The following is a 13,055-nucleotide window of genomic DNA, read 5'->3' as shown; positions in this document are numbered from 1 at the left end:
AGAGCCTCACCAATCGCTCTGGCATCACTGAAGGCTAACTTCTTAAACCTGGGGTCAAGTGCAGAGGTTTCTGATGGCATGTGATTATATTCCATTCTGTGGAACTTTCTGTCCATTGATGAACATAGGGTGTCCATCAACTCTGTCACATGTCCTGTGGTTACATTTGCTTCTCTCTGGCGGCTGGCTGTGATTTGCTGCATACCCTTACACAGGAGTATCATTTTTGAGGCTGTCACATAGCTGAAAAGAGAAAACAGTAACTTAATAGTTCAGGTTCCTGTTTTGGAAGTACCGTAATTTCCGGACTATTAAGCGCACCTGAATATAAGCCGCACCCACTGAATTTATAAAAAATATGTATTTTGTACATAAATAAGCCGCACATGTCTATAAACCGCAGGTGCCTACCGGTATATTGAAACAAATGAACTTTACACAGCCTTTAAACGAAACACGGCTTGTAACAAAAATAAAAAAAATAGCAGTAAACAGTAGCCTACCAAGAAAGTCATTGGTCACTATCTTCCTCCTCCTGTGCACTGAAACCACTGAAGTCATCTCCTTCGGTGTCGGAGTTGAATAGCCTCAGAATTGCTTCATCCGATGTTGGATCGTTTTCATTGTAGCTCTCGTCACTTTCATCCGGAGGCAAATTCCCCGCTGAGCTCATGCTGCCCTCTTCAACACGCAGCAGTCCAGCCTTTCGAAACCCGTTGATGATAGTGGATTTTTTGACAATGCTCCACGCTGTCAGGACCCACTGGCATTCTTGAACATAAGTTGCTCTTCGCATGCATCCCGTTTTAGTCGAGGATTTCTCCCGATTTCTCATTTGCCATACTGAGGATGACAAAATGACTACCGTAATCAGAATGATGGGAAGTTTGAGCGCGCTCGATTTACGTCACATTATGTGAAGGTGCTCAGTTTTTTGGCAGCATGAATCTTGTGAAAGCGGGAAAAATCCATGAATTAGCCGCGTCATTGTATAAGCCGCGAGGTTCAAAGCGTGGGAAAAAGTAGCGGCTTATAGTCCGGAAATTACGGTATTCCACAGCTGCTTTCACTTTGTCCACAGTGGGCTTCATCACATTCAGAGCATCTCTTACGATCAGGTTGATTTTTAATTTTTATTTTATTTTTATTTTTTTAAATTTTCCCCCTCCCCACCTTTATTTAACCAGGTAGGCAAGTTGAGAACAAGTTCTCATTTACAATTGCGACCTGGCCATGATAAAGCAAAGCAGTTCGACACATACAACAACACAGTTACACATGGAGTAAAACAAACATAGTCAATAATACAGTAGAAAAATAAGTCTATATACAATGTGCGCAAATGAGGTGAGAAGAGAGGTAAAGGCAAAAAAAAGGCTATAGTGGAAGTAAATACAATATAGCAAGTAAAACACTGGAATGGTAGATTTGCAGTGGAAGAATGTGCGAAGTAGAAAAATAAATAATGGGGTGCAAAGGAGCAAAATAAATACAGAAGGGAAAGAGGCAGTTGTTTGGGCTAAATTCTAGATGGGCTATGTACAGGTGCAATAATCTGTGAGCTGCTCTGACAGCTGGTGCTTAAAGCTAGTGAGGGAGATAAGTGTTTCCAGTTTCAGAGATTTTTGTAGTTCGTTCCAGTCATTGGCAGCAGAAAACTGGAAGGAGAGGCGGCCAAAGGAAGAATTGGTTTTGGGGGTGACCAGAGAGATATACCTGCTGGAGCGCGTGCTACGGGTGGGCGTTGCTATGGTGACCAGCGAGCTGAGATAAGGGGGGACTTTACCTAGCAGGGTCTTGTAGATAACCTGGAGCCACTGGGTTTGGCGACGAGTATGAAGCGAGGGCCAGCCAACGAGAGCGTACAGGTCGCAGTGGTGGGTAGTATATGGGGCTTTGGTGACAAAAATTATGGCACTGTGATAGACTGCATCCAATTTATTGAGTAGGGTATTGGAGGCTGTTTTGTAAATGACATCGCCGAAGTCGAGGATCGATAGGATGCTCAGTTTTTTTTTAACGATGTTTGGCAGTATGAGTGAAGGATACTTTGTTGCGAAATAGGAAGCAAATTCTAGATTTAACTTTGGATTGGAGATGTTTGATGTGAGTCTGGAAGGAGAGTTTACAGTCTAACCAGACACCTACATATTTGTAGTTGTCCACATATTCTAAGTCAGAAGCGTCCAGAGTAGTGATGCTGGACAGGCGGGCAGGTGCAGGCAGCGATTGGTTGAAGAGCATGCATGTAGTTTTACTTGTATTTAAGAGCAGTTGGAGGCCACGGAAGGTGAGTTGTATGGCATTGAAGCTCATCTGGAGGATTGTTAAGTGTCCAAAGAAGGGCCAGAAGTATACAGAATGGTGTCGTCTGCGTAGAGGTGGATCAGAGACTCACCAGCAGCAAGAGCGACATCATTGATGTACACAGAGAAGAGAGTCGGCCCAAGAATTGAACCCTGTGGCACCCCCATAGACTGCCAGAGGCCCGGAAAACAGGCCCTCCGATTTGACACACTGAACTCTATCAGAGAAGTAGTTGGTGGGCGAGGCAGTCATTTGAGAAACCAAGGCTGTCGAGTCTGCCGATGAGGATGTGGTGATTGACAGAGTCGAAAGCCTTGGCCAGGTCAATGAATACGGCTGCACAGTATTGTTTCTTATCGATGGCGGTTAAGATATTGTTTAGGACCTTGAGCGTGGCTGAGGTGCACCCATGACCAGCTCTGAAACCAGATTCCATAGCGGAGAAGGTGCAGTGGGATTCGAAATGGTTGGTAATCTGTTTGACTTGGCTTTCGAAGACCTTAGAAAGGCAGGGTAGGGGATAGATATAGGTCTGTAACAGTTTGGGTCAAGAGTGTCCCCCCCTTTGAAGAGGGGGATGACCGCAGCTGCTTTCCAATCTTTGGGTATCTCAGACGATACAAAAGAGAGGTTGAACAGGCTAGTAATAGGGGTTGCAACAATTTCGGCAGATCATTTTATAAAGAAAGGGTCCAGATTGTCTAGCCCGGCTGATTTGTAGGGGTCCAGATTTTGCAGCTCTTTCAGAACATCAGCTGACTGGATTTGGGTGAAGGAGAAATGGGGAAGGCTTGGGCAAGTTGCTGTGGAGGGTGCAGTGCTGTTGACCGGGGTAGAGGTAGCCAGGTGGAAAGCATGGCCAGCCGTAGAAAAATGCTTTTTGAAATTCTCAATTATAGTTTCCTATCCTCAGTGCAGTGGGCAGCTGGGAGGTGCTCTTATTCTCCATGGACTTTACAGTGTCCCCGAACTTTTTTGAGTTTGTTTTGCAGGAAGCAAATTTCTGCTTGAAAAAGCTAGCCTTGGCTTTTCTAACTGCCTGTGTATATTGGTTTCTAACTTCCCTGAAAAGTTGCGTATCACGGGGGCTGTTCGATGCTAATGCAGAACGCCACAGCATGTTTTTGTGCTGGTTGAGGGCAGTCAGGTCTGGAGAGAACCAAGGGCTATATCTGTTCCTGGTTCTACATTTTTTGAATGGGGCATGCTTATTTAAGATGGTAAGGAAGGCATTTAAAAAAATAAAATAAAAATACCCAAGTATCCTCTACTGACGGGATGAGGTCAATATCCTTCCAGGATACCCGGGCCAGGTCGATTAGAAAGGCCTGCTCGCTGAAGTGTTTCAGGGAGTTTGTGGGCAAGACTTGGATGATGGGTCCATTTAAAAAAAAAAAAAAAAAAAAAAAAAAATTGGGGCTTTGATTACATTAGCTGCATTGTCGCTAACACAACAGACCACTTTTCCATCTACTTGCCACTCTCAACAGTTCCTCTGCCACGTTTTCTGAGGTGTGTCTGTTGCTGAACTCAAAGCAGTCCAGAAGACAGCTAGACATAGAAAAATCTTCAATGAAGTGACATTTAACGGACATGTAAGAAATTCTACACTGTGCTCTAACATTGTCTACATTATTAAAATGCATCCAAATGCTACTGTTTTCACAGCTGTACTTCCTCGGCTGCTAAGTGTGTGACTGTGAGTGAGTTGGCTCAGCCCTCCCTCACGCATCTTTGGTTCATTGGTTGACATTGCGTGTCTGACTAACAACCGGTGAGGCTGTTAGTCTGAGCAGACAGTCAGAACGAATGTGAGCATTTAGGCCTATATTTAATTTATTTTTTCGTTCTTTGAATTTGTTAATTCTATTCGTTTAAATCTTTTTGATTATTCAGATCTTATTTTTTAAATATTTTTATAAATAGATTCGGCTCTTATATGCGAGTCGGCTCCCAACGTTCACCTACTTCACAGTCCTATTGATCAAACAAACATGAAACGGTAGGCTCTCTCTGTTGCCTATGCACATCAACAGCTAATGCTGTCAAAATTGCACTGATAAACGATGGGTAATGGTAGTGTGCTCTTCCTTCTGCAGCTTGCCTGCCAATGCATCCTAGTCCCAACCCACGTTTTGACAACTGCCCACCCATTTCATCGATGCCCATTTGATCGATGCAGCTAGCTAGCTAACGTTCTGCTCTGTTTTTATTGCTAAATAAATAGCTAGCAACATAGATACTCTAACCCAGGGGTGTCATATTGAAAAAAAACAATGAATTCGCAGGCCAGACAGTCTTTGTTTTTACAAAAATATTTGCAACTACGACCTAAACTGGCCATTGTTTTATTAGAAAAATGACTTTTTATAATGTTCACTTATGTACATAGGATGCTGTGTATGTAGCATTAACATATTAAAACAAAATAGATAAATATTTGTCCATCCTTTGCTGCTAAAACTGTCTTCTGCTATTTGTTTCGTTAGTCCATTGTTGATATAGTCCCAAAATGTTTTGCATGTCAGCAATCAAGTTTTCAAAATGTATAACATTCAAAAATACAGACAGTATTCTATTTCTATGGACACAGTCCTGCCCAGGGGGTAGGGTGGAGGGATGAATATCACTACTAGGGATTGTGGAGAATCTCTGTCCTCTTGCCCTGTCCCTCATCACTCACTCACTCTCTCTCACACACACTTTTTTCCTCTACCACCGAAAGCGGTATTATCTTCTCTTTCAGCTTGGCGAGCTGGGCCGTCTCATAGGAAGTGCTCTGTATTCAGTGACAGGATGCTACAATGGCCTATTTGTTAAAGAGGCACAGGGCAAGGGCTCTGGGGTTTAGGGCTGGGCTGGATAAGCCACACTGGGTCCTGTGTGATTTCTCTCGCTCTATACATCACAACAGCCCCCTGCAGAAATAGATCTGGTGCTGTGAAATGTTTGATGTGCCATTTTACCCAATGTATTTTAAGTCTGTCAGTGGACTGCTTCCAGACGTATCTAGCCTGCAACAGTTGGGTTAGCAGGACCACATTTTTATTTGCAGGATCCATTTGTCTGATTTCGTCAATGGATATCTTCGATAATGATGTCCAGAAAGTCTGGGAAGCTTGATATGACAAGCAGTAGAAGTGAAAGTCTGTCACTCACTCAAGCCTCTTATGTAGCTGTCAAAAAAACATATGGTTGATGGAGCTAATAGCTGGAGTCTTTAACCTCCTCCTAATGAGTAGTCTAGAGGGGGACCTGATGCTGCTGTAATGAAAACTGACAACGGTGTTGCTTGCTTTCATCGTTAAACTGGACTCATCCTAATGATGCAAGGAAGACATACTAGGTCATAATTTGATGTTCAATTTGCAGTGTGACCATCTATATCTCAGCAGTGGTTTAAGGAAATAGATTTTTGATTGTTCCATAGGGCAGAATATACACTGAACACAAATATAAACGTAACATGTAAAGTGTTGGTCCCATGTTTGAGCTGAAATAAAATATCCCATAAATGTTCCATAAGCACTAAAAGCTTATTTCTCTCAAATGTTGTGCACAATTTTGTTTATATCCCTGTTAGTGAGCATTTCTCTGCCAAGATAATCCTTCCACCTGACTGGTGTGGTATATCAAGAAGCTGATTAAATGGCATTATCATTACACAGGTGCACCTTGTGCTGGGGGCAATGTAAGGCCACTCTAAAATGTGATGTTTTGTCACACAACACAATGCCACAGATGTCTCACATTTTGAGGTAGTGTGCAATCGGCAGAGCTATTGCCAGAGAATTTAATGTTAATTTCTCTGCCAAGGTCATTTTAGAGAATTTGGCAGTACGTCCAATCGGCCTAATAATTGTAGACTATATTGAACCACACCAGCCCAGGATCTCCATATCCAGCTTCTTCACCTGCGGGATTGTGTCATGCGCTAAGTAGTTGTCCTAACCGACTTGCCAAAACTATAGTTTGTTAACAAGAAATTTGTGGAGTGGTTGAAAAACGAGTTTTAATGATTCCAACCTAAGTGTATGTAAACTTCTGACTTCAACTGTGTGTATGTATATTTAGGCACATTTTCAAGTAAAACTGTAGCTCTTTTGAGCCCTGACATTAACATAAGTATTTTTATACTCCTGCTACCATTCACTTTTCAGCTCTGTTTACAGTTGGATCCTACTACCAGTCACTTATAAACCCACCTCAACCATTCTAGTACCCCTTCACATTGAATAAGGTACAGGCATTGACCTGTATATACTTGCATTCTCGTGTTTCTAAATCGCGTCGTAGTTCCTGTGTGGTTTTTATTTTTTATCACAGTATTTTTTTATTTGTATTATTATCATCATCACTGCATTGTTGGACGATCTCTCACTGTACAGTTTTACACCTGTTGTATCCTGTGCACGTTGACACTTGTGTTAAGCGTACTGCTTTTGTGAGACCATGATGGCGTAGAAAAAGCTGTGGATTCTTCTTAAATGGGTTTGTCATTTTGAGTCCATGCTTACCTTTCCTTGCTTCAACACACTTGTAATATGGCATTGTTGTTGTCAAGGTTTGTTAAGTGATAGGTTTGTTGTCTTTTTGTTCCATTGTTTTCCAGGGGCGACAAAAGAGATTGGCTCAGCCTTGACGAGAATGTGCATGAGGCACAGAAGCATCGAGTCCAAACTGAAGCTCTTCACCACGTAAGTAATGGAACTGTGAATCATGGTTTCTGGGAGACATTTGATTGGGTATTACAACAGTCATAGGGCAAAGCACAACATCTCCAATGTCATTGTTTCCTATTTGTTTGAGATCTTTCATATGCGGTTGGCGCATAATACTGCCATCTTTAACATTTCAGACCAAATCAAATTTTGTTTGTCACATGCTTCGTAGACAACAGCTGTAGACTAACAGTGGAATGCTTACTTACAGGTATTTTTTTTAAACTAACATTGCTATAGGGAGTATACAGTGTCGTGCAAAAGTATTCACCCCCTTGGCGTTTTCCTTTTTTTGTTGCATTACAGCCTGTAGTTTAATTTAAATTGATTTTCATTTGGATTTCATGTGAAGTGAAAATGTTTTCTTAAAAGTGGTGCGTGCATATGTATTCACCCGCTTTGCTATGAAGCCCCTGAATAAGATCTGGTGCAACCAATTACCTTCAGAAGTCACAGAATGAGTTAGATTGCACACAGGTGGACTTAATTTAAGTGTCACATGATTTGTCACATGATCGCAGTATAAACAGTTGAAGTCGGAAGTTTACATACTTAGGTTGGAGGTCATTAACTCGTTTTTCAACCACTTCACAAATTTCTTGTTAGGAAACTATGGGATGACACAAGTCCTTTTTCCAACAATTGTTTACAGACAGATTATTTCACTTATAATTCACTGTATCACAATTCCAGTGGGTCAGAAGTTTACATACACTAAGTTGACTGTACCTTTAAACAGCTTGGAAAATTCCAGAAAATTATGTCATGGCTTTAGAAGCTTCTGATAAGCTAATTGACATCATTTGAGTCAATTGAAGGTGTACCTGTGGATGTATTTCGAGGCCTACCTTCTAACTCAGTGCCTCTTTGCTTGACATCATGGGAAAATCAAAAGAAATCAGCCAAGTCCCCAGAAATTATTTTTTAGACCTCCACAAGTCTGGTTCATTCTTGGGAGCAATTTCCAAACGCCTGAAGGTACCACGTTCATCTGTACAAACAATAGTACGCAAGTATAAACACCATGGGACCACGCAGTCGTCATACTGCTCAGGAAGGAGATGCGTTCTTTCTCCTAGAGATGAACGTACTTTGGTGCGAAAAGTGCAAATCAATCCCAGAACAGCAAAGGACCTTGTGAAGATGCTGGAGGAAACGGGTATAAAAGTATCTATATCCACAGTAAAACGAGTCCTATATTGACATAACTTGAAAGGCTGCTCAGCAAGGAAGAAGCCGCTGCTCCAAAACCGCCACAAAAAAGCCAGACTACGGTTTGCAACTGCACACGTGGACAAAGATCGTACTTTTGGAGAAATGTCCTCTGGTCTGATAAAACAAAAATATAACTGTTTGGCCATAATGACCATTATATTTGGAGGAAAAAGGGGAAGGCTTGAAAGCCGACGAACACCATCCCAACCGGTCAGAGTCTTTAGGTGCCTTTTTGGAGAACTCCAAGTGGGCTGCCATGTGCCTTTTACTGAAGAGTGGCTTCCGTCTGGCCACTCTAACATAAAGGCCTGATTGGTGGAGTTCTGCAGAGATGGTTGCCCTTCTGGAAGGTTCTCCCATCTCCCCAGAGGAACTCTAGAGCTCTGTCTGAGTGACCATCACGTTCTTGGTCACCTCCCTGACCAAGGCCCTTCTCCCCCGATTGCTCAGTTTGGCTGGACAGCCAGCTCTAGGAAGAGTGTTGGTGGTTCCAAACTTCTTCAATTTAAGAATGATGGAGGCCACTGTGTCCTTGGGGACCTTCAATGCTGCTGAAATGTTTTGGGTCCCTTTCCCAGATTTGTGCCTCGACACAATCCTGTCTTGGAGCGCTTTGGACTATTTATTCGACCTCATGGCTTGGTGTTTGCTCTGACATACACTGTCAACTGTGGGGCCTTATATAGACAGGTGTATGCTTTTCCAAATCATGTCCAATCAATTGAATTTACCACAGGTTTCTACAATTTGATTGGAATCCACATCAAGGATGATCAATGCGAACAGGATACACATGAGCTCAATTTTGAGTCTCTGCAAAATACTATGTAAATAGAATTTCACTTTTTGATTTTGAATACATTTGCAAAGATGTCAACTTTTTTCACTTTGTTATTATGGGGTAATGTGTGTACATTGCTGAGGGCTTTTTATTTGGTCCATTTTAGAATAAGGCTGTAACGTAACAATGTTAAATGTCAAGGGGTCTGAATACTTTCCGAATACACTGTACAGGGAGTACCAGTACCGAGTCGATGTGCAGGGTTATGAGGTAATTGAGGTAGCTACATTATATATATATACAAAAGTCTGTGGACACCCCTTCAAATTTGTGGATTTGGCTATTTCAGCTATACCAGTTGCTTATAGGTGTATAAAATCAAGCACACCGCCATGCAATCTCCATAGACAAACATTGGCAGTAGAATGGCCTTACTGAAGAGCTCGGTGACTTTCAATGTGACACCATCATAGTATGCCACATTTCCAACAAATCATTTTGTCAAATTACTGCCGAGCAGCCCCGGTTAACTGTACGTACGGTTAATGGGAAGTGGAAACGTCTAGGAGCAACAACGGCTCAGCCGTGACGTGGTAGGCCACACAAGCTCACAGAACGGGACTGCCGAGTGTGGAAGAGCGTAGCGTGTAACAATCGTCTGTTCTCGGTTGCAACACTCACTACCGAGTTACCAAACTGCCTCTGGAAACAATGTCAGCACAATAACTGTTCGTCAGGAGCTTCATGATAGGGGTGTCTGTGTCTGAGCAGCCTCACACAGCCTGTGAACGCCATGCGCAAAGCCAAGCGTCGGTTGGAGTGGTGTAGTGCTTGCCGCCATTGGACTCTGGAACAGTGGAAACACGTTCTCTAGAGTGATGAATCACACTTCACCATCTGACAGTCCGACGGACAATCTGGTTTGGCAGATGCCAGGATAATGCTACGTGCCTGAATGCTTAGTGCCAAATGTAAAGTTTAGTGGAGGAGGAATAATGGTCTGGGGTTGTTTCTCATGGTTGGGGTTAGGCCCGCTAGTTCCAGTGAACGCTACAGCAGACAATGGCATTCTAGACGTTTCTGTGCTTCCAACATTGTGGCAACAGTTAGGGGAAGGCCCTTCCTGTTTCAGCTTGACAATGCCCCCATGCACAAAGCTCGGTCCATACAGAAATGGTTTGTCTAGATTGGTGTGGAAGAACTTGACTGGCCTGCACAGAGCCCTGACCTCAACCCCATCGAACACCTTTGGGATGAATTGGAACGCTGACTGCGAGCCAGGCCTAATCACCCAACATCAGTGCCAGACCTCACTAATGTTCTTGTGGCTGAATGGAAGAAAGTCCCTTCCAACATCTAGTGGAAAGCCTTCCCAGAAGAGTGCAGGCTGTTATATCAGCAAAGGGTGGACCAACTCCATATTAATGCCTATGGTTTTGGAATGAGCTGTTCATCGAACTGGTGTCCACTGACTTTTGATTATCTAGGTAAGAGTGAAGTGACTAGCAGCAGCGTATGTGGCAAGTGAGAGTGTGTAAATACTTATTTTCCACCATAATTTGCAAATAAATTCATTAAAAATCCTACAATGTGATTTTCTGGATTTTTTTTCTTCTCATTTTGTCTGTCATAGTTGTAGTAGATGAAAATTACAGGCCTCATCTTTTTAAGTGGGAGAACTTGCACAATTGGTGGCTGACTAAATACTTTTTTTTGCCCCACTGTAGGTGTTCCTTTTGTTCAAGTGGGAAAGAGAAGTGTGGAGTGTAATAGAGATTGCATGATTTGTTGGTTGTATGTGATTTGGAGTGGGTCCAGGATGATGTTGTGAGCCACGACCAGCCTTTCAAAGCTTTTCATGGCTACAGATGTGATTGCTACAGGGTGTTAGTCATTTAGACAGGTAACCTTGGCATTCTTGGGCACAGAGACTATGGTGGTCTGCTTGAAACAAATATTGGTATTACAGACTGGGTCAGGGAGAGGTTGAAAATGTCAGTGAAGACACTCGCCAGCGCATGCTCTGAGTTCACATCCTGGTAATCTATCTGGCCTTGTGAATGTTTACCTGTTTTAAGGGCTTTCTCACCTCGGCTACGGACAGCGTGATCACACCGTCATCCAGAACAGCTGGTTTTCTCACTCATGGTTCATTGTTGCCTGGCTTGATCAAAGCATAGAAGGCATTTAGCTCGTCTGGTAGGCTCGTATCATTGGGCAGCTCGTGGCTGGGTTTCCCTTTGTAATCTGTGATAGTTTGCAAGCCTTGCCATATCCGACGCGCGTCAGTGCCATAGTTGTAGGATTCGACCGTAGTCCTGTATTACATGAGAAGGTGACATAAACCATTCTCTGATAATGATATATCACAGAATAATACTGTATATTTGTAGAATAACTTTTGGCAGCGATAACAGCTGTGAGTCTCTGGGTATGTCTCTAAGAGCTCTCCACGCCTGGATTGTCCAACATTTACCCATTTTATTATTTAAACATTTCTTCAAGCTCTGTCAAATTGGTTGTTGATCATTGCTAGATAACCATGTTCAGATCTTGCCATAGACTGAGTAGATTTGTCAAAACTGTCCACTCAGGAACATTCACTGTCTTATTTGTAAGCAATTATAGTGTAGATTTGGCCTTGTGTTTTACCTTATTGTCCTGCTGAAAGGTAAATTAATCTCCTAGTGTCTTTTGGAAAGCAGGCTGAACCAGGTTTTCTAGGATTTTGCCTGTGCTTAGCCCTATTGCGTTTATTTTTTTTATCCTGGAAAAACTCCCCAGTCCTTAATGATTACAAGCATACCCATAACATGATGCAGCTACCACTATGCTTGAAAATATGGAGAGTGGTAATGTATTGGACTTGCCCCAAACATAACACGTTGTATTCAGTGCTTTGTTGCAAATAGGATGCATGTTTTGGAAGAAGGCTTCCTTCTTTTCACTCTGTCAATTAGGTTAGTGTTGTGGAATTACAACAATGTTGTTCCTCCATACTCAGTTTTGTGCTATCACAAGCATTACACTGTTAACTGTTTTAAAGTCACCATTGGCCTTAATAGTGAAATCCCTGAGTGTTTGCATTAACTCTCCCCATTAGCTGCTGCCAAGGCAGCAACTGCTCTTCCTGGGGTCCAGCACATTAAGGCAGTTCTATACAATAAAACATCTTACATTACTTTTCATAACACTGTTCACAACACATGAAGTGTTTGCCCTCCAGACCACTACACTACTACCACATATCTACATTACAAAATCCATGTGTAGAGTGCGTGTGCCTGTGTGTTGCCACAATCCTGCTGTTCCATAAGGTGTATTTTATTTTTTTGTACTGATTCTACTGCTTGCATCAGTTACCTGATGTGGAATAGAGTCCCATGTAGTCAATGCTCTATGTAGTACTGTGTGCCTCCCATAGTCTGTTCTGGACATAGGGATTGTGAAGAGACCTCTGGTGGCATGTCTTGTGGGGTATTCATGGGTGTTTGAGCTGTGTGCTAGTTGTTTAAACAGACAGTTTGGTGCATTCAGCATGTCAATACTTCTCACAAAAACAAGTAATGATGAAGTCAATCTCTCCTCCACCTTGAGCCATGAGAGATTAACATGCATATCATTGTTAGCTCTCTGTGTACATTTAAGCTGACGTGTACTGTTAGCTAGCTAACGTTAGCTGGCTGGCTCCCTAGCTGACGTTATTATTTGTATCCCAGAGCCATTTGCTTTTCTAGGTAGAGCCTAATGTTAGCTAGCTAACATTCAACCTGGTTGGTTAGCTCCCAGCACTGGCATTGTTGGCTCTGTTCATTGTTGTTTAACTAGCTAACGTTAGCTGGCTGGCTTGTTAGCGAACATTATGTGACGTGTGTACAATACCTGTTGAATATGGCCGGTGTCAGTAAAAGTCTACAAAAAAAGCGTAATGAAATTGTTGCCAACACAGCTGGTTAGGCTGTTTTCATGTTATCCAGAGGTAAACAAATCATCGGCCAGAGCGTCAAGTGTGCGATCTGAACTCTCCGAGA

At 42.6% G+C, this 13,055-nt stretch overlaps 1 protein-coding gene across 2 annotated transcripts in view; it reads left to right on the top strand.

Moving 5' to 3' along the window:
• LOC129814820 (protein MTSS 1-like) overlaps positions 1-13,055 on the top strand; it is a 102,480-nt gene that overhangs the window by 40,104 nt on the left and 49,321 nt on the right. For both annotated transcript variants that reach the window (XM_055867880.1, XM_055867881.1), the window contains exon 4: positions 6,920-7,004. In XM_055867880.1, coding sequence (XP_055723855.1) covers positions 6,920-7,004 — 85 coding nt within the window. The remainder of the gene's footprint in view (positions 1-6,919; positions 7,005-13,055) is intronic.

Source organism: Salvelinus fontinalis, chromosome 18, assembly GCF_029448725.1.
Source record: "Salvelinus fontinalis isolate EN_2023a chromosome 18, ASM2944872v1, whole genome shotgun sequence".
NCBI lineage: Eukaryota > Metazoa > Chordata > Actinopteri > Salmoniformes > Salmonidae > Salvelinus > Salvelinus fontinalis.
The sequence above is the reverse complement of the archived record's forward strand: the minus strand, read 5'-3'. Positions and strand labels throughout refer to the sequence as shown.